The 21,220-nt window shown below is 57.8% G+C and overlaps 1 protein-coding gene across 1 annotated transcript in view; it reads left to right on the forward strand.

The window, feature by feature from the left end:
• LOC119094080 (uncharacterized) overlaps positions 1–18,039 on the forward strand; it is a 32,895-nt gene extending 14,856 nt beyond the window's left edge. The window contains exons 2-6 of the mRNA XM_037217157.1: positions 8,109–8,314; positions 9,561–9,696; positions 13,288–13,421; positions 15,169–15,415; positions 17,933–18,039. Of these exons, the coding sequence (XP_037073052.1) occupies positions 8,109–8,314; positions 9,561–9,696; positions 13,288–13,421; positions 15,169–15,415; positions 17,933–18,006 (797 nt within the window). The 3' untranslated portion in view covers positions 18,007–18,039. The remainder of the gene's footprint in view (positions 1–8,108; positions 8,315–9,560; positions 9,697–13,287; positions 13,422–15,168; positions 15,416–17,932) is intronic.
• Positions 18,040–21,220: the final 3,181 nt, after the last annotated feature.

Here is a 21,220-nt window from a genome sequence, read left to right on the forward strand (position 1 = left end):
TTTCACGCGTCGATTCTGAAAAAAGAATAAACGTTCTCAGGCAAACACTGGATGACCTTGTTCATTTTTTTAAACTGATTTTGACCCACCCTATTCAACACTGATAAGACACCTTCCTTTTTTCCGAGCAAGGTACCTCGTTGAGTAGAACACTAGGAGCACATGATCGTCCCCGGTGAAGGGCTGAAGGCCATTCCGCCCCGCCCCGGTTTGCCTCCCGGCCGCCATTTTGGGCGCGAGGAGCGGAATCCCTTGATATCATATTGGCCCCTCCTCGATGCGAGACTGACCCACGCAGTTGGCCCCGGGTCCGGCCCCGGAACCCTTAATGACGCAACAAGATTCTGGTCACCGTGGGTGGTCCAATATTTGACATATAGACTCCAATTCGGCTTACCAGGCACGTGCGGGAATTGGGCTGTAGAGCTGGGGGGCCGGCCCACCATGTGGTGCGGGAGCCCTGACGGGCATAGGGCCCTTCCATTGTCTCAGTGAGAACACGCATCATAAGTTATCATGTTTCCTTTCACTGTCAGAGACCCGGCCGACGTAAGAGGCCTTCTGGCATTCAAGGCCCGTTCCCATTCCTGTTCCGCAAATGCTCCTCTGGTCGACTGGAGGCCCCTTGTTAACACAGAACACCCCTGTTAGACACTGTGGGCCCCTGACCGATACAAGGGAAACAGGCCCTCAGGGTTCAGACTGACAGTCAATTATTTGGTGTTGGCGGTCTCTAGTCGGGCTAGACACGCACATTAGTTTAGGGGGTCCTCAAACGGTGCGAGAGGCTCCATGGCTGACATTCCAGGTCACCATCGTACGTGCCGCGATGTTTACGTGACCTGCAGTCAATGACGGAGGTGCACTGGGGTGCCGGCCCTGTCGGCGGGGCCGCTGAACATCACCTCCGGTCGGCCTTTCGGGTTCCTCGGGCCCTCAAATTGCGCCCTTAATCGTAAGTCCCAAAGGGTTTCTTGGGACCTACGATTAAGCCCCTGGGAACCCGAGATGCATGCCCCTTGTGCCCCCCCCCCCCCTCTGCCTGTGCCAATACGATGTTGCATCCCATGGAACTACGAACGTGCCGACTTTCTTGTAGTCATTCAGCCTATATTATATCTTCCATGATTGTGGCCACGGTTTTTGTTCACGTAACCGTAATTACGTGACTTGTGCCCGAATCTTGGCATGATCAGCTCGTTAAAGCTAGTCTGGTCGTCAAAGCTGGTTCGTTATATCAGTGCTATCTTTATATCAGGTGCTATGTGCTAGGTGCTAGTGCTATTATATCGTTATATCAGCCACCACCAAGTGTGCGGAACCCCGGGCTTTACCTTGACTGGGGACTCCTGGGACGCGACCGCCGGTGACCACACGCCACCTCGTTGGGCAATGCCAAACGAACCAAACCAAAAGGGTCAAACTGTCGATAACCAGATGCCATGGTTACCGGTGTGGTGCTGTCGCAATGAGGATCGTCTACGCCTTGGCGCACTTATTTCAGTTCCTTGTCAAAGTCATCTTTCGTAATTTTTCCGAGAGCAAAGTCGTGTTATTGATGTCTCACACGACGGTCATGTATTTTCATTTTGCATGGATTTTTCATCCATCTTGCCAGCCAGGCTTGTGAGTCTTCCACCGGGCCAGATGTGCTGGTCTGCCGCACCGATACATCAACGGACCGGCCCGGAAAGGAGCACCCAAACATAGCCCAAATGGCCTGGCTTCTTAAAAGCGAATGCTCCACGTTTGGAGATATTGAAGCAAACATCAGATGTGATGAAATAGGCTCAGCTATGAACAGTTTCTGAGTGAAAAAGTCCGCTCAAGACAACATAATTCCTATGTTTAGTGAATATGCTCCCCAACAGCCATTGTTTGATTAAGTCATTGTTATTATTTCTTACCTTGCACAACTTTCATTGCGAGCTAATTTACGGTCGTTATATTTGGAAATCGTGTTCACGAACGCCAGATTTGAGCGACTTGACACTTATATTTTTCTTATTCTTGATCACTGCGTGGCCAATGTAATGGCAGGATTTGAATGACGTTTTGCCGTCATGGATACCTGGGTGAACTTGAAATAGTCTACCTGAAATAGTCCGCACATCTTCGCGAGTGAGTAGCTCAGAAACTAGAGGGGTTTAGGTCTTGAGAAGGGCAGGGCTGTGCATTGCACCGGATGATCTCCAAGAAGGCCACTTCAGTCCAATACCCCATTCAAATGTGGAACACTTCTCAAATGTGCGGATTTCGCATGTTTAATGCAGCGCGTCTGTTTAAAAGCGGTATCAAAAAAAAGAAAATAATACATCCAGAACTGGAGACGACCACCTGTCGCCTGGCAGTCACTGCCATTTGTCTACGCAAACCCTGAAGTCCACTAGTTAAGTGTATATATATGTATATGGCATGGACATAGACAGATGTCCATGCCTGCGTCCATACATAATGCCGATGGAAAACCAGAGAAAGATGCGTAGCAGAGAAAGCCGTACGTATATAGGCGAGAGCGCTGGACATACGCGGTGTTGCCACCCGTTTGCGACGTCCCTTGTGACCGCCATCATCGGCGAGTTGGCCTCGGACGCGCTCGGCGGCGCCGGCGGCTCCTCTCCGCTCGTCGACGCCCGTGCTCGCGCGGTGTCCGACACGTGCGTCGGCCATTGCGCGTGCCATTAGCGCCGGCGCGGCGCGCTTGTTGCATAATGGCCGACTGACAGGGTATGGCGCGCGCCTCTGACGGACGGCGGCCCGGCGGCGGGGCGCGCCCTGCACGCGTCCATCAAACGGCAGCCGCCGACGCCCCAGCTGCAGATGTGCGCACTCCCGCTGCACGACCGCTCAGTACCGCGGCTAAACCTCCTGCACGGCCGCTCAGTACCGCGGCTAGACCTCCTGCACGACCGCTCAGTACCGCGGCTAAACCTCCTGCACGGTCGCTCAGTACCGCGGCCAGCCCTCCTGCATGACCGCTCAGTACCGCGGCTAACAACTCCTGCACGGCCACTGAGTACCGCGGCTAGACCTCCTGCATGGCCGCTCAGTACCGCGGCTAACCACTCCTGCACGGTCGCTCAGTACCGTGACTGACCACTCCTCCTGCACGGCCGCTCAGTAAACGCGGCTAACCACCCCTGCACGGCCGCTCAGTACCGCGGCTAGACCTCCTGCACAGCCGCTCAGTACCGCGGCTAGTCTTCCTGAACGGCCGCTCAGTACCGCGGCTAACCACTCCCCCTGCACGACCGCTCATTACCGCGGCTAACCACCCCGGCACGGTCGCTCAGTACCGCGGCTGACCATTCCTTCTGCACGGCCCCTCAGTAACCGCGGCTAACCACTCATGCCGCACGGTCTCTCACTACCGAGGCTCACAGCTCCGGCCAACGACTAGTCAGGCTCGTCACTGGCTTCCCTGCCTAAGAACGTTGGAATGCTGTCGGAGTTCTTCGGGATCCCTGTAAAAGACGCTGTCCGGATGTGTTGCTGGCATTGTGCGGCGTCATAGTGTGCACAGGTGCCAGTGCTTCAGGTGGTTGTTGGCATGCGCGGTTGCTATTCGCCGCTCTCTGCCGGCGTAATTCGCAACCCGTGATATCACTCACTAATCGGCCATAAAATGGGTGCAGAAGCTGTTTTATTGTGCAAATGTGCAGCTTTGGTGCCATTTTCACCTTTGATATATTTGCATCAGCAAACAGTCTGTTGGCACTAGCTGGAAAAACAGCGTGGGTCGCATCGTTTTTGTCCTTACCTCTGTTGGGCCCGAACGTATGCTGCGCCACCGTTGTGCAACCGCGACTGAATTGGCACGTTTCCGCGCTGCCCAGATAGGAAAATTGAAACTTGAGCTGACGCGGGTTTCAGCAGGCGCTGATTTGTTGTGACAACCGCAAAAAGAGGGGTCATTTCCACGCCAGCCCGCGTATGATTCATTGCGACGTGGGTTTGGAACTGAAAAATGGCCTCACTTATGTGATTGCGGTGTTATCGACGCGGCTGCGGAGGCTGACCGGGCGTGGTCGAGCCTGACTCCGGCGTGGCCCGGTCGGGCTCTGGCGTGGTCCGGCCGGACCCTGGCGCTGTCCAGCCGGACCCTGGCGCCGTCCAGCCGGCCTCCGGCGTGGTCCGGCCGGACCCTGGCGCCGTCCGGCCGGACTCCGGTGTCCGCCGCGCTCCGACAGACACCGACTGTAACGGCTGGGCCCGGCCAACGGCCCGGCGCCTGAGGTGCCGCACGGCTGCGGACGGACGGAGGGACCACGAGTGGCGCACGGCGCGGCGGTCAGCTCGGATCGGCGGCCTCATCAGTATAGCGCGCCCCCGCCGGCCGCTCCATCACGGCGACAAACAGACGAATCGGCCGGGTTTTACGGCGCTGCCAGACTCGCTACGGAGCCAATCTACCACAGCTCCCCGAAGGGAGCGGTGAACAGCCGCAACTAACTTACAGTTTGACCAGTAATCAGGGGCATTGTGTCACGACCGGTTTGGGATAGCAAGAGTTCGGATACGGCGGTGTTTTTATTGCACTGGCTGACTAGGAAGTGCACCGAATGTAAGCGCGGAAGTCGTGCCTTGTCAGGTGTTGTGTATTCGCGCCGCCTCTATCCCACGTTGCTAATCATTTGGATGGTAAAAGGTCCGTTATGTTCTCACGTCATTCATGACGTGGTGTTTGATAGAAGCAGGTGGCATGTGAACCGTGGGCGTTATTGTCTTTCATCGTTAGCACTGGCTGGCTGCACGCTTTCGCACAGGTGCAGTCAAAACACTAAAACTGGTTGTGAGTGGGTCGACAAATATCAACAATCAATTAGCAGAATTTCGGCGGTGATTCAACAGGTCCATTCATGTTACACTGCACATTATTTCACCCACTAGGTGTTGTCACGGCACATTCCTGGCTACTGAAGTAGACAAATAAACTTTGTTTAAGTGCCCTTATATCGTCGATAACGCATATATACAGAGATAAGCATTGGCGTTTTATTGACGTCATCCGCCCATCCATTCCGGAATGCCGTTTTAATTGGCGTGGCGTCCTCGTTTGTGTTCATTGCTGAAGACGACGCTCTCAAAATAAAGCTAAAACGAAATTAACTCGCAACAGACTGTTTCATAATAAGAAACACATTTTGGATTTATAGGCATCTTATATATGCTACATATAGCATACTATGCACATCACATGCAGCTTTATCCGTGCTGATCCTACAGCACACCGTAATCTGACCGTCTTAATTAAAAACTCTGAAAAAGCCAAAACATTCGTCTCAAAATTTATTTGGGTACGTCTCTCGTGCATGTGCTAAGCGTGGCCCACCCAGGCAACTGAGACCACGGCTGCAGCGGTCTGACTCGATGCTAACGATCACCTGTTGCGGGGAATGCACTGTGCGGACCGCGGCCGGGCCGCCACTGAGTGGCACGTGCGCGGCCCGCCCCGCGCGCGGGAGACACCGACGTAGGGCCGGCACGCCCCGCAGCAGAGCCTGCCGCCTGTCCCCCCGCCGCGGCCAGGGGAACCCGGTCAGTCGCCGCGCCGCCGCCGCCCCGCCGTCAGATGGCGCCGTTACCGCGTCAGCTGATTGCGTCCATCGGCAGGAGCCGATTCCGTGCGTCCCGCGGAAGCCGGCGGTCGCTCGCCATCACGGCCGTTGGCAACCTCGTTCCATTCGAATCGAGTGTCTTTGGTGTCTCGTCCCTCCGAAATGAGGGTCATCTACGTGTCGTCCCATTGGGGCGGGGATCAGAGGCGGCTGGCTTCACCGTAGTCGTCTGGAGAAGATTGTTTGTGGTTCGTCACTGCTCGAGTGGGGTTCACTCGCTCCTCGTCCTCTCTTGAAAGTGATCATTCGGGCCTCGTGTCCTCTTAATGTTAGGCGCGATTATTTGGGCCTCGGTTCTACTAGAGCGGAGACCTCACGCGGGCCTCATGTGCGAATGGGAACCAATCATTTGTTTTGGGTGTGTGTTCACCATCGATGAAATTAGGTTACCGGGGTCGTGGCCAACCTCTCTGTGCTTTCCTGGGGAAGGGGTCACAGAAACAAAATGTTACATCAATTGGTTCCCATTGCGCGATTTGTCGCAGTGAGATGACCACAAAAACGTCCACGCCGTTACCACACAATTCAGCGCTCTCGTCCACCATGTCAAGACAGAGAAAGAGATGGGCGGACAGCGCCACACTAGAGCTGCTGCACGAGCGCATCGGCTCATCGCTTCGTGTTTGCGTCAGCTGGGGTCTCAGCGCGCTGCTGGGGCCCCGGCCGGAAGGTCGGCTGTCATCTGGTGTCACGCGCCGCCGCCCCTGCTGCCAGGCCGGTGTGGAGCGTCACCGCTCCCGCTGCCGTGCCTGTATCGCGCGCCACCGCTCCCGCTGCCGGGCCGGTGTGGAGCGCCACCGCTCCCGCTGCCGGGCCGGCGTGGAACGCCGACGCTCCCGCTGCCAGGCCGGTGTTGGGCGCTGCCGCTCCCGCTGCCGGGCCGGTGTGGAGCGCCGCCGCTCCCGCTGCCGTGCCTGTATCGCGCGCCACCGCTCCCGCTGCCGGGCCGGTGTGGAGCGCCACCGCTCCCGCTGTCAGGCCGGCGTGGAGCGCCGCCGCTCCCGCTGCCGTGCCTGTGTCGTGCACCACCGCTCCCACTGCCGGGCCCGTGTGGAGCCCGCCGCTCCCGCTGCCGTGCCTGTATCGCGCGCCGCCGCTCCCGCTGCCGGGCCGGTGTGGAGCGCGCGCTGCCGTTAATTACCGCCGACGGGCCCGGGAGGCTGCCTGGCTGCGACGGCAGGTTGCCCGTGATTTGTCTTGACTGAGGGACCTCAGTTCTGAAAGCTCGGTCGGGGCAGGACTACCGTTATGACTTGAAAGGCAGACGAAATCGGATGTCTCTGAGGGGGAGATACGGGACACTAGCTTGAATTCGCAAATGTGCTCCACATCCCATGTGGCTTGAGTAATAGAGCATCACTTAAGCATAAAGGTACTGATCAGCCTCGCAGTGTAGACACGTTCGTACCGATGTTTCCACACTGCCAGCCGGCACCGCCGGCTGGCAATGTGTCACGTTCAGTGCATGCTTTTACTGCGCTGTGCAGATGGCATAATGGTGTAATAGGTACCCGCAACGTTCGTTGTACATGCACCATTCATAAATGTTGGGACACCCAACACCCTGGACGTGCGTGTACTGTCCGCAGAGGGAGGGTGTGGCGGAGCGCCAGTCCTGGTGCTGCGGGGAGAGGGGGGGGGGGGGGCGGGTGTGCTGTGGCCCGTCGCGTCTCTGGACAGAACAGGACGGTCCCGCTGTCGGGTGGAACAGCTCCAGTATCACACTCGCCGCTGGACAGCTTGGGGTGATCTTGCTGTCGGGCGGAACAGCGCCAGTATCACTTGCTGCCGGCCAGGGCGGGACGGTCCCGCTGCCCGACAGCACAGCACCGTCACCAGTGTCCCCCGCCAGTATCCAGCGGCTGCTGCGGAACAAACACATTCCTGACATTATGGCGTGGTCTCGGGCAGAGCGCCGTGACGTGCGGCAGTCCAGTCCTTCTAAGAGGAGCGAACACCGAGTCTTACCATAAGATCACTGCTGGCTACGTGCTCTGATATTCGTTCGGTATCAGTTGCCCGTTCAGAGAAGGGTGTGCAATGTTACTACAGCATTGACGCAGATCCCCGGCCTGAGCGATGCTACTACAGCATTGACGCAGATCCCCAGCCAGAGCAATATTACAATAGCACTGACGCAGATCCCCAGCCAGAGCAACGTTACCACAGCATTGGCGCAGATCCCCGGCCAGAGCAATGTTACCATAACATTGACGCAGATCCCCGACCAGGCATCGCCGTGGTCCGAAATTATACGTGACCAATGAGGGACGTATGACGGTAAATTCACAGTTCGTCTTTACCGCATACACACGTCGCAGCACACGTCGCAGTTGCATGAAGTCGCGCGGGAATAGGTGCGTAGCCTATTCTCTGTTCGTAGCCTACTCTGCTGTGTTTCGGGGAAGGCCTCCGCGCAGGGACACAAATGCGCTAGCACAGGAAAGTCTTTCGTTTCGGTGGTGTGAAGGGTACTTTCCGTTGTTGCAGCTGCTGACGGCCTACAGCTGTATAAGGTGCGCATCCCGACCCACGTCAAGCACGGCGAAGACGTGAACCTGGCCTGCCTGTACGACCTGGAGGGCAAGGACCTCTACTCCATCAAGTGGTACAAGGACGGAAAGGAGTTTTATAGATACGAGCCAACCACGGGACAGCCAAAGAAGAGCTTCCCGCAACCGGGCATCAAGGTCAATGTGAGTAACTGGCTATCAGCTGGGCTTCTGGGATGTAGCTGCCATGATACATCATCATTCAACGGCTTTCATTCGTTGAAGACAGGAAATGTAGACAGCCATTAGGCGTAATCCGCATGAAAAGCGGCACCACAGTTTCAATCGAGTGACAATTGCTAAAAGTGTGCTGGCTGTTGGGCCTGATGCAGACTGGTTGTCGTGCCTTGCTGGACACGTATAAGATAAATACGAAAAGGTCGGACAAGCTAAGAGAACAGATAAGCGTCAGAGTAATATCCCTGAGAGCCGAAATCTGAACGACGGCCAGTAGGAAACAAAAACACCTGTTCCGAGCTTTTAAAGATATTGGATCTATCACAAGCTTTCCAAGACGGTACCAATGTGGAGATCGGTCGTTCGTCAGAAAGCAGAGAACGTGAATCATGAGGAGATACCGCAACTTAACACACATGCACTTTATTTCCGCGCACGTCCCGTCACAATAGGAGAACAATGGCTCATATTGATCCGTCAAAAGCTGCGCTGGTGAGATCTTCGGCGGGTGACAGCCATCTCGTTGACACCTTCCCCGATACGTCATGTGGACGTCATCGAATCTGTCGCAAACTCGACTCGGCGCATGCTGATGCTGCAGGGGCTGTCAGCCGCCAGGCCCGTGACCTCAAACATGCCACCACCCTGTGCTGACTGTCTTACGTAAATTAACTCTGTTCTCACAGCTCCTTCTCACGCTAGAATGATTAGAGAGGGAGCCAATTTGGTGTAAAATGTGGAATCCATGGAAGCCACGATAAGCAGGAACAGAGCATCATTAAAATAGCCAGCCAGGTTTACTCCGGAAACGTTTTTATTTCGTCCTCATGTTATGTGGGGTGTGCGATGCTTAATGACTTTTCCCCAAGGGGCCAATTCGCAAACGTAAAATGACTTGAAGGTACATTTTTGATGACGAAAGACGAATGCTTCCGCAGAAAAAAATGCCGGTCTTTTGACAAACCTCACGACAATCAGTGTACTTCGTTCCTGGTTATCCTACCTTTTGTACATTAGTTGGCACCAAATAGGTCCCATAACGCCAGCGTGAATAGGTAACGAGGTCTCCACGCACAGCTTGAAATCAGTCGAGGTGCCCTTTTAGATGTGTTGATCGCTGCCAGTGTTGTATTTCGGGGCCGGGCCCGGCGGCCGCGGTGGGTGTCGCGCGCCGGGTGGCGACCGTTGACGCCGCGGCTATCGTTCGCCGCAGCTGGCCGCCTCGAACGAGACGCACGTGCGGCTGGAGCAGACCACTCTACGCTACTCGGGCCGCTACATGTGCGAGATCTCCACCGAGGCGCCCAACTTCGCCACCGAGCAGGGCAAGGGACAAGTGCACGTCGTAGGTGAGATTCCAAGGGTGTGGGAGTGGGTAGGGGCGTGTGAGTAGCGGGACAACGCTGCGGGCGCCGTGGGGGTGAAAACAACGGCGTTTCATCGAAGCCCTTCGCAGAATGTGCTAGAGGCTTTGCCGTTACTTGCAATTGTGTGCGGCTCACCAGCATATTGACGTCACTTATATGATATCAGCGCGTGCATGATCACCACCTCGTCATGCAATAACTTTTCCGTTAGCACTGGGGCGTTGCATTGTCGCATGCCTGTATTAAAGAAAACGGGATGAAAGAAACGCGTACTTCGTGCATTGCAAGAATGTGGAGCAAGGAGGAAAACGAGGAAGTCCGTCCACAGCGGGCTGGCAGTGCTGTGTGTCGCGCCGAACGCTTCATTATCGCTGGAATAAAAGGCGCCTTTGTTTCCGGGTACAATGGGCCGGAGACGAGCCCAGTGTTCCAAACTGCCCCAGACCCACCACGGGCGACGGGCGGTTCGGGGAACAGGTCCGGCGCCTGTCCACCAGCATTTGCCAGCACAGGATTACCGCGGCCGCGCGTCGCCGGCCCAGCCGTGTTTTGTGTGGTCCGACCCCGGCCACGGCAGTGCGACACTGCTGCGGGGGGGGGGGGGGGGCGGCATCGCGACTCCGCTAGGGGCGTCGTGACCTATCTCGGCTGGGGATCGGACGGGCGGCGTCCGGCCGCGTCGCTGCGGCCGCCGGCGGCTCCCTCCTGCGTCACGTACGCACTCCTGATTGGACTGAGCTGGCGACATGCCAACACCAGCAACTGAAGATTTGTTTCACATTTATCGTAATCAGACTAATTGGGCGCCATCCGTCTTCGGCGGATCCAGGCCGTCTGCGCCGCACCGGGCCGGCCTGCCAAAGTCGAGGAGAGAGCGCAGCGCGAGACCCGCCCGTCTTCAGGCCGTTCGTCTGGCGTGCTCTTGCCCCGCGCGCCGGTCTTACAGGCTTAAACGCTAAGCGATGAGCCGCTGCTAGCCATCAGCCCGCGGGTGTAGTGGAGCTAGCTTTGGAACTCCCTTAATTATTCTTGATTAGATTGATGGTAAGGTTTGAAAGGAACAGATTGTGTAAGCCAGTAATGTCCTGCATTACTAAATCATGTGAGCCGAAACACGTGTGCTAACATGTCGATAAGATGTGATGAGATGTGTATCGACATGTGACAACGTGCACTTTGAGAACTCCTAGCGCAGCACTGAGTGTATGCTGATGGGATGTGAGAACCTGAATGATTGAATGTTCCAGTGTATTGTTGTTGGCAGTCCCCGCAGACCCATAACTCCTTCTGTCTTTCAAGAGCCGCAGGTTCTTGAGTCAAATGCCCTACGTTGCCCTGTTCAGCTGTGGTCGCGAACACCGCTCTAAAACACCGAGCATATCTCGAACATGTCCTTATGATCCCTTGCTATATTCACTCAACCGGTTTGTAGAGACCTGGTGTCGGATTAAATCGGCGTGCTGAAAACCGGCTGTTTGCGCTATTATAACTTATTCTCGCTTTTTGTATGCTTTGTGTTTCATTTAGGTTTTTGGCGAGCCTTGACAATACTGTTGCTTGTAATCGAAGATCATGCCAGTCTGCGTTGTTCTTTCCCCGGAATGGAAGCTCAGTCAGTAAGAGTTCTTTCCCCGGAATGGAAGCTCAGTCAGTAAGAGTTCTTTCCCCGGAATGGAAGCTCAGTCAGTAAGATACTGCACCCATGTGAGATGGGAGCAGTCGTTGCACCCATGGCAGCTCGCGGCCACAGTGACTCGTCCCGCCCTCCGCTCCCGCAGCCAGGTCACCTAGGTCACAACTGGGTCACCTGGAGAATGCACTAAATTGACCGAGGACGGTGCGTCGCTATCGTCCAGCGTTTTCCAGACACCACGTCGGGGCGATTGGGTGGCCGCGGGCGACCTGCGGTGGAGTAGCTGCATAGGCTGCACACACTTGGTAGCGAGCGTCGAAAGCACGCCAGCCGCGGCGGTGACCTGTCTCGGGTGTCAGTGTTCCGCCGTCCCGTCCGTGGGCTGGGAGGCGTGTGATTGGCTCCAGCGTGAGCTAGGTGCTAGCTCCGGCGCTGAGTTGTATTATGTAATTATATATGTATATATATATATATGTTTATATGAGATTATGTACACATGATATATATGTATATGTAAGATTATATATATATATATATATATGTATATATGCATATAAGATTTAGCGTTATTCGGAGATTCTCTTTGCACCTATGCCTGGTTCAAGTGAGTCGGCAAACCGTTCGGACGACGGCCGCCCTGAGATGTCTGACGTCATAAGATGTCTGTCGCCTTCCGTGCGGACTTCTGTACGGCCGGGGAGGGGGGGGGGGGGCTGTCCGTGACGCCGAGCGTCGCTGGTTTGTCGGCAGTGTCAGCGGTCTCCCTGTGCAGTGTATCGTCCGCTGTCCCACACGCGCGGAGTTAATGTAATCTCGTCGGGCGGATTATGACAACATTACCATGCAGCCACAGACACGGATGTACATACGTAATCGAGTGTGTTCGACGACGATAACGCCCCCTCAAACAGCCGGATGGGATGAGTTCCATGTGTAATGAGGATTATGTCGGAAACATAAGTGAATTCGTTATGGTAAGAAGCCAGCCGATTGGGACCGCTCGATCATAGCATGGCGGGTGTCGCGTGTCAGAAGAACATTATGAAAAGCATGAAATACACCACATCGAAGATAATGTGCTGAAGCGTGTGATCCGCACTGTTCTCAGTGCATGCCTGTCATGCGAAACGTCCGCTGGTTCATCGTGGCGTATGTCTAGTTAGTTAAAAACTGCCTCAGCGGGGCTCTTGCAATCTCCCATGGTCCGGTCGTCTAACCCTTTGTTGTTGGTTTCAGCTTAGTTCGCGACAAATTGCCAACTTCTAACTTCATTTGGCCTGCATCAGTACGATAACATCACGCATGGCATGATCTCTGACGTGGATCCTGCCTACGCAGCCCGAGCCGGACTGGCTGGAGCGCCGAGCCGCAGCCGGCCGCCGTGCGCCAGCTGGCCGCTGGTAGCTTGGCCGGCGTTGTGTGGCGGCCTGACCGGCGCCGTGTGACGGTCTGACCGGCGCCGTGTGACGGTCTGACCGGCGCCGTATGGCCGTCTGACTGGTGCCATGTGACGGTCTGACCGGCGCCGTGTGACGGTCTGACCGGCGCCGTGTAACGGCCTGACCGGCGCCGTGTGACGGTCTGACCGGCGCCGTGTGACGGTCTGACCGGCGCCGTGTGACGGTCTGACTGGCACCGTGTAACGGCCTGACCGGCGCCGTGTGACGGTCTGACCGGCGCCGTGTGACGGTCTGACCGGCGCCGTGTAACGGTCTGACCGGCACCGTGTGACGGTCTGACCGGCGCCGTGTAACGGCCTGACCGGCGCCGTGTGACGGTCTGACCGGCACCGTGTGATGGTCTGACCGGCACCGTGTGACGGTCTGACCGGCGCCGTGTAACGGCCTGACTGACGCCGTGTGGTGGTCTGACCGGCGCCGTGTGACGGTCTGACCTACACCGTGTGGCGGTCCGCACTGACCCGGCCGCCCCACCCGCAGCGTTCCCAGCCGCCGGCCCGGCCATCACCGGCGGCAAGACCCGCTACCAGGTGGGCGACCGGGTCAAGGTCAACTGCACCTCGCACAGGAGCATGCCTGCCGCCAATCTGACCTGGTTCATCAACAACGAGGAGGTGAGCGGCAGCTGCCAGCCGCCGCCGGGGCCGGCTGCCACCGCCGACTTCGCTCATCTCCGTACATGTGGATGGAACACCCGGGCTATTCGCACATTCTGCTGGTGACCACAGCGCTCTTCGCCGGGCAGGATCAATAGGAAGACGGAGTCGCGGTCGAGAGATAGAGACATGTGAGAGTGGGATCTAGCGCGGTTTTGACATATGGCTAAGGGCCTTCAGGGGGGGGGGGAGGGGGTCTCGATCAGTGGATGGCGTCTGCGTGGGTGTATGTCGGTCCTTTTCCGCGTGACCGTGCGTGTGTTCGTGCGCGCGTAATGCGCACGTACCGCGGGTTGGCTGCGTCCGTCTTTGCACACGTGTGCCTCCATGCATGCGCACACGTATCCACGCGCATGCGACAGACGCACGCATACGCCCGTACGTGCACACGCGTGCGTTTGTTTCTCCGCGCGCTTGTGTATGCGTGTGTGTGTGCCCGTCTGTCGGTGTGCACGCGTCCCTGTTTGGACAGTTGGGTCCGGCTGGCAGGCTGGAGGGGAGGGGAGGGGGCGCCTCCGGCGACGGTGACGCGCCAGTCACCTCTGGCCGCGCAGCTCGGCCGGCAGAGCAGCCAGCGGCCGTTGCGGCCGCCGGTGGGTGTTGACTGCCGCCCGCCGTAGCTTAGTCGGCTTTTGACGCTGGGCCACCGCCAGAACGGCCCACAAACACGCGCTCCGGCGCGAGCGTCAGCTGCTCGTGTCATTGGCAGCGAATGGCGAGACGCTGGGGTGCTCTGCCGGCGGATGTATGCTTAACTGGGCACTCCGGGTACTTTGTGCTGGGTATTCTCTCGACGCATGCATTGTGCGTACAGCAGCGTCTAGATCCAGCGCACTGGCAGCTTGTTGGCATTCTATTCAATTAGCTACACGAGGTGCAGCGCGCTGACGTGCCTCCTTTTTCGGAGCTTCCCACAAAAACACTGGCGAAGATTCCGAGCCGCGTAGCTTCCCGTTGGCAGGTTCTGAAAAAGCGACCGAGAACTTCGTCGGCGAATGGTGTGGACCAGCTGTTGCGCGCGGCAGGATTTGCGCCACTTATCGTCTGTGACGCGCCATCCAGCCATCCCCTGGGAGCGGCGCCCGTCGCACTGCCGCATTGTCCCCGTCGCGGAGATGCTCCACGCGGCGCGTGCGGACATTGTTGTGACAGACAGCGACGCTTCCTGGCGAAGACTAGCTCCTTTTCCTATACGTCTGATATGAAAAGACAAATGTCTGCTTCTCAACGGCAAATGAAGGCATACAAAGACAAATAAAAGGATTCCACTGGCTGGCTCATGTGTTGTGTGTGTGTTTTTTTCCTAACTGTGATGCATTGCTTTCAAGATTGCATGCATCACAGTTAGCTTAGCTTATGGTTTTAATTGCCGTCAAAATGAGCGATTGCCCGGTCCTGTATGAGGTGTTAATCCCCCTGATGTGTGGAACCGTGGTCCCTTAGCCTAATGTGCCGGGCCACGTGCTCCACTGAGCTGTAGCTGACCGGTCGGCCGCCACCGTGCTGATGGCTGGGTGACTGACGGTGAGTGCTCCTCTGTCTCTGAGTCCGCCTGTACCCCCCCCCCCCCTCTCCCCCATGTCCTGAAGAGGCGGCCATGCTCGCTGTCGGGCGTCGTTCTGAGTCACCTCTTCCCCCCCCCCCCCCTCTACGTCCTGGAGAGCCAGTCGGGCGTCGTTTTCAGCCGTGCTTGTCTGCCGTCCAGGCGGCGCTGGAGCACCTGAAGCTGTGGCCGCCCACCATCCACGAGGACGGCCTGGAGTCGGTGACGGCCGGCCTCCATTTCCGGGTGCGGCCACACCACTTCCAGCGCGGCAACATCAAGCTCAAGTGCACGGCGCAGATCGACCTGGTGCAGCCGCTGTACTGGCAGAGCCGCGAGGCCAGCGCCGTCGGCGACCGGCCGCCAGAGGTGTCGCACGTGCTCGACAGCACCGCCACCAACCGGAAAAGTAAGACTTCCGGCCGCCTCCCCGCTCGCCGCCGCTAGTGTTCTGTGGCTCTCGACGCACCGGCGCCCTCCTCCGCTGCTCGGGGTCGGCGGGCGAAATTGGGTCCTGCTAGTGATCTCAGACATTGATGATTAATGAAGCACGCTAATGGTAGTCACTCGTCGAGACTGTTACCGTGTCCGTGCAGTCCTGTTTGTCCAATAGCGTCACACCAGCCCCACCAAACAGTCGCGCGCCGCAAAAACTGTGCTGTGCCCCATCCACGCCAGGGGTGCCTCCCCGCTGACGGCAGGCGTGGGTCCCGGGGGGAGGGGGGAGAGGACCGTGTCGTCGGCAGATGGCCGGCGACGCTCCGGTGTTTCGCGCAGGCTCCACAGCGCCTGCCCCCGCCTCGAGTATCTTGTCAACGGGACCTCACCCTCCCGCCCATCTCCCGCGAGATCGACAGCCAGGGGCCGCAGTTAAACCGCTGAATTATTAGTTATCCTCACAATTCGGCTTTAATGGCTTCTCAAAGGAGGTCATTATTCTCACAGCACGGCTGCGTATTGCCAATAAAGCGGCCGCCCGATCCGACGGATGACACAAAGCTGTGTGCCGCCTGTCGACAGCTGTGGCCCTCGCCGACGAGACGTGGCCGGCGTTTTTGCCGCCGTCAAAACAGCGACAAAAACAATAGTCCACAGAGGGCGCCGGCGACGCACGCCAGGCGCTCGTAGCCGCCGTATATTTCAATCTGCCGGAGTCACCGCCCGGCGCTCTGTATTCATGCCCGCTGATGATGTTGCGGAGGTAATGCGCCGGGGACGGCCCATCCAGCGCTGACCGAAAAACTGTCTCAAGAGACGCGGTGCGCTGCGCGGAGCCGTGTACTGGGCGCCCGGCTCGGCCGCCCGTCATTGTGGCGCGAGTGGGGCAGAGGAGTCGATTTTGATGAAGTAGTTAGCGGGCTGGGAGCCGCAGAATCCATCTTCATCCGGACCACAGACGTCTCATCGCGGCGCGAGCAGGGCTTCGGCGTTGAAAATAGCCGTAGCGGATGCGAGCCGGCTCAGGCAGATGAGCGTCCCACTTATGTGTAAAGGAACCCGGGATATTTCGGTGGTCACTGACACGGCGTGCCGTCTTTCTCGAGCGCGCTATTTGTGCCAGCCGACGTAGACGAGCATCGGCCATAACGTACAGGTTATTTTGCGCAGGTCGCCGTTGAATGTGATTGAGCGCGCTTCATGTATGTGTATGATGCTGGGCAGGATTTTGCTTGCCTTAGTTGTAACCCGGACGCTGAATTGATCCTCACTGCGTCCGGGTCAGCTTCGGCTGGCTCGACTGTCTAGCAGCTGCTATGTCGTGGTCACATGACTGCCAAAGTTTCATCCTGGCTTTCGGCGGACGTCAGATACAGAACCATTACACTCTGCCCACGATATATGTTCTGGAGACCGACTATGTTAGAAGGCGTCCAGGATGAACATCACCTTGCCATGAACACCACCATCACCATGCCAGGAAAGCAAGCATCGGTTCACGTTTGTTCTCCTAGCAAGCTTGCATAATCTTAGTGCTCGTAGGTATTTTTCAAAGATTCTAAATTACAGCACAGGCGCCACGTCAACCGTGTAGCGAAATAATTTCACGTGCGGTTTCGAACTGCTGTATTATGACGAAGGCCATTTGTGGAGTAATTTTGTCGGCGTCTCTTCTTTCTCTTTGATCGTGTCGCTCACACCACTGTCGGATGTGTGCGAACGGCTCGTGTCGCCAGATTAACGCCAGATAATCGCCATCATTTGCCGGCATTGTCGGCGCATATTGCCATCGTTCGCGCCACGCGCTCTGCCGTCGCGCGCTATTGCCGCCAATAAGCGCGCGCTCTGTCGCCGCTCGACCCGTGTGCTCTCGGAAGGAGCCGCCGCGGGCCGGCCTGCCCGCTGCGACCTGCCACTGCATGCGGCGCGCCCTTCATAGCTGCATTGATTGCCGGAACTCTGAGTGCATTTTCGGCGTGGTTATTGGACGGCGCGACGCAAACGCTTCTCGGTTCAATTTCGGCTTAGCTGGGCGATATTTCGCTGGGAACGGCGTCTCTTTAGGGGGACATTCGGCTGAAGTGCGTGTCGTTATCGGGTATCACCTGTCATTTGTCTTAGAGTCCCGGTGCTCATTGGTGTCATTAGACACATCGAAGTCGTTCGAGCTGATGTGGTCCGAAAAATTTTGTTGCAGAAAGCCATGGGAACAGCCAAAGCTCGGGTCGATGGGGAATAGTGCGTGCTCTGTCATTGAGATACGATATCATTCATTTCGATACACGTTGGTGAAGCGGCGTGATTATTACGAGCTATGTTGCGATCTCAAATGCCGTAACAGGAATGACGCTTAGCACCTTCCGCGTTTGGATGCTATCATCATAAGAATGAAAACATGTTTTTACGTTAATTCTGTCCCCCGAACGTCTCGGCGCGCTGAACGTGACCCGTCACCGCCGCCGGGCCTGACACGGCCTTCCCGTCACAGGTTCGGGCTGCCCGCTGTGCCACGAGATCGCCAACTGGGTGATCCTGGTGGTGAGCGTAATCCTGTCCCGATGAGGCGCCGCTGCCAGCGCAGCCCGACCGGCGGCGGCGGGCAGCGCGCCGCCGCCGCCGAACGCGGACGTGGGCGAGCCGGGCAGGAGTCTGGTGGGATCGGGTCGACCGCGGTCGTGCCGTCCCACGTCCAGAGCAGCCGCCGCGCCCCGTCCACCGTCCGCAGACGCTGGTTGATGTTCGACCCTGTGCTGAAGCCTCGGCGCCGGCCGGGTCGTTGTTGGTGGCCCGGTCGGCGCCGGCGGGGCGACGCCGAGGCGTCGCTGGCCGGCCGGAGGTGCTGCTGCAGCTGATGAGGACGCGTCCGGTGTCCCGAGGCCAGCGCGCATCGGCGCCGCAGAGACCGTGCCCCTCCCCGTGTCAATGTGATAAGACTAGTCTTTGGCCAAAGAGCAAAGGCAGTCGTCGGCCAGGGCGGAAGGATGGCTGATATAGCTGTTTGATAACTCTGTCATTTATTTGGTAGGCATTGTTTCTGGATGCTGCGCCTGAGAATGTTAGCGTAGCCAACTTGACCTATCATCTCACTCTGTTTATCATTCAGAAGATCTGTATAAGTTAGCGCACGTTGGCTGAAAACATTTTCTCGCCAGAAACTTCATATCTGTTTTTTTTTTTTAGAACTGCGCTGTTTGTGTGCTTCAGATGCAGAGATTGTTCGGAATGGCGGTTGGCACAGGCTGTACTCGTGTGGAAGGTCTACATGTCACTAGGTTAATTGGCACAATGTGTTGACGTGTTCATCTTTTATTTCGCGAGATGCCGAATGCAACGCAATGTTACTATGTGGTTCAATCCATATACTCCGTGAATGGCTCACTTTGTTTCTGTGCGCGGGCCGGATGTCTTCCTGCACAAGACTCCAAGTTCAAGAACGAGATGTGAAAATTTCCAGGCGCCTCCGTGCTTTGTGAGTATCCTCGCACCCGTGTGACCGGACCAACTCACGCAGATCACCACAGTCGGGAGTCGGTTAGAGCACACCGCCAGCGCGCGCAATCGCGCATCGGAGCACGGTGCTCTCCGGAACGCCGTGTTCCGGGACACCGGCCGGTGCTGCCGCGGCGGGCGCGGCCGAGCGCGAGCGGCGCGCTCGTCACGGCCGCGGCGCCGAGCCAGCCGGCTGATCCTCACCCCGAGCCAGCCGGCTGATCCTCACACCGCCGCCCGCGAGCCGACCGCACTCGCCGAACTCGTCCGCCAAAGTGCATCTCCCCATTTCATACGTTGGCCTCGATTTACTGCAGGATGGACGTCTTGCGCGGTTGCGGTCTGGGGAGGGGGGTTCACGCACGCTTTACCGGGCCGCGGGTACCCCTGCAATGGAGGCGCACGCCGCTCTGCGCGGAGCAGCACGTCATCAGCTCGTCAGCTGTCGACGCGGCGGCGGCCTGACGGACGCCGGGGCGTCTCGCGCCGCTCGCCCCTGCTCGTCGCCCTCCCCCCCCCCCCCCACCCCTCCCCTCTTGCTGCAGTCGGCACAGAGAGCCGGGTGGCATGGCCGAAACCACCGGAAGCGTTATAAAGCCCAGTCTGACCAGCATTGCCTACCGGCAAGGACAGAGGCCCAGCCTATCCAACGGAAACACCTCACGGAGCCGGATCGATGGGCAGATGCTGCCGCTGGGCGGAATATCAGTGCTGCACATACGTTATTTATGAACGGCCGATAATGGCGTGGCATCTGGCCCACCGTTAGTTCTGACTGCCGCTGGAACGCTGCTTTTTATATTCATCTTGGGCTGACTACGTGCCACACCGAGATCGCGGTAAATGCGGCTGCTGAAAGCCATATGGTGAACAAAATACACACTTTTGAGGGCCGACCCACACTTTCAGAAACGGTATCGATAATCACAGGTAATCGTCACTCCTGCTCCGTACATCGTCAGCCGTCAAAGCTGCTTGCTGATGCACATGGTGAGCCCGGACGCCTGCCCTAAGCGCTCTCCATGGAAGCGTTTGTTGTCACGTGTCCTTGCCGGGCGGCTGCCTTCGACAGTGGTCATCGCACATACACATACAGCTGGTAGGTATGCCCAGACAGGGACAGCTCCCTGGCTATGCCGGAACATGTCCAGAATACGTCTCCTGATATTTATATTTCTCGCTTTGTTTGACCATGATCGACCATCAGGCAAGCCTGCACTGTCATCTTGATCGTTCCTTAGTTTTGTGATCGTTCCGCAGTATATCCTGCGCCAGTTGCTCCCACCAGATCAGTCGCAATTAACCACGCCTGATCCCATTTCAGCAGACCTGGCCTGATCCGTGACCACTTCCTTCCACCGACTCTACCCCAGCTGACCTTGTTTGAACTCGTTTCAGTTGACCTCATCAGACCCGTCTCGTTTGACCTTACTCGACCTGTGTCATCTGACCTCGCCTGACCCTGTATCCATCATTCTCAACAGACCTCAACTGACGTCTCACTTGACCTCGACAGCCGGTCTCGTCTGATCTCGGTTGACCCCGTCTTAGTGGATCCCGCTTGGCCCTGTCAGTTGATCTTGTCTGGTGCCGATGCTGTCTGGTGCTGCTTCAGTTGGCCGCACCTGGGTCGGCCGCGAGAGCCTTGTGAACCGTGGAGCGGCTGTCCGGGGGCCGATTTTGGCTGGGTACCCCTGGTGTCCGGGTGACCTTGGCGGTCCGGTGCCGCTGGTCGCCGGGTGCTCCTGGTGGATGGGTGGTCCTGACGACCGGGTGCCGCTGGTCGCCGGGTGCTCCTGGTGGATGGGTGCCCCTGGTGGTCGGGTGGCCCTGGTCACCGGTGCTCCTGGTCGTCGGATGTCCATGGTGTCCGGGTGGCCCTGACGACCGGGTGCCGCTGGTCGCTGGGTGCTCCTGGTGGATGGGTGCCCCTGGTGGCCGGGTGGCCCTGGTCACCGGTGCTCCTGGTCGTCGGATGTCCGTGGTGTCCTGATGGCCCTGGCGGCCGGACGCCCCTGGTGTCCGGGTGTCACGGTGCGGCTGTCGTGATCGACAGCGGCATTGTGCGGTGCCGAGGGCTCTTCAGCCGCCGCCCGTGTCGGCCCACAGCTGCTGACGTCCGTCGCCGCCACAGCTTTTGTTCTGGCCGCTATTCGCGGCGCTGTAATCCAGGTGGACATCCATGCGAGGCATTCAGCAGGGTCGTGGAGTCGTGCTAGCGCGGCGGCGCGCTCGGCCCTTGTGGCAAGGCGGATAAGTGCGTCCCGTGTTGGGTCAATTATGACGG

Source organism: Pollicipes pollicipes, unplaced genomic scaffold (assembly GCF_011947565.3).
Source record: "Pollicipes pollicipes isolate AB1234 unplaced genomic scaffold, Ppol_2.1 Scaffold_4002;HRSCAF=4701_pilon_pilon_pilon, whole genome shotgun sequence".
Taxonomy (NCBI): domain Eukaryota; kingdom Metazoa; phylum Arthropoda; class Thecostraca; order Pollicipedomorpha; family Pollicipedidae; genus Pollicipes; species Pollicipes pollicipes.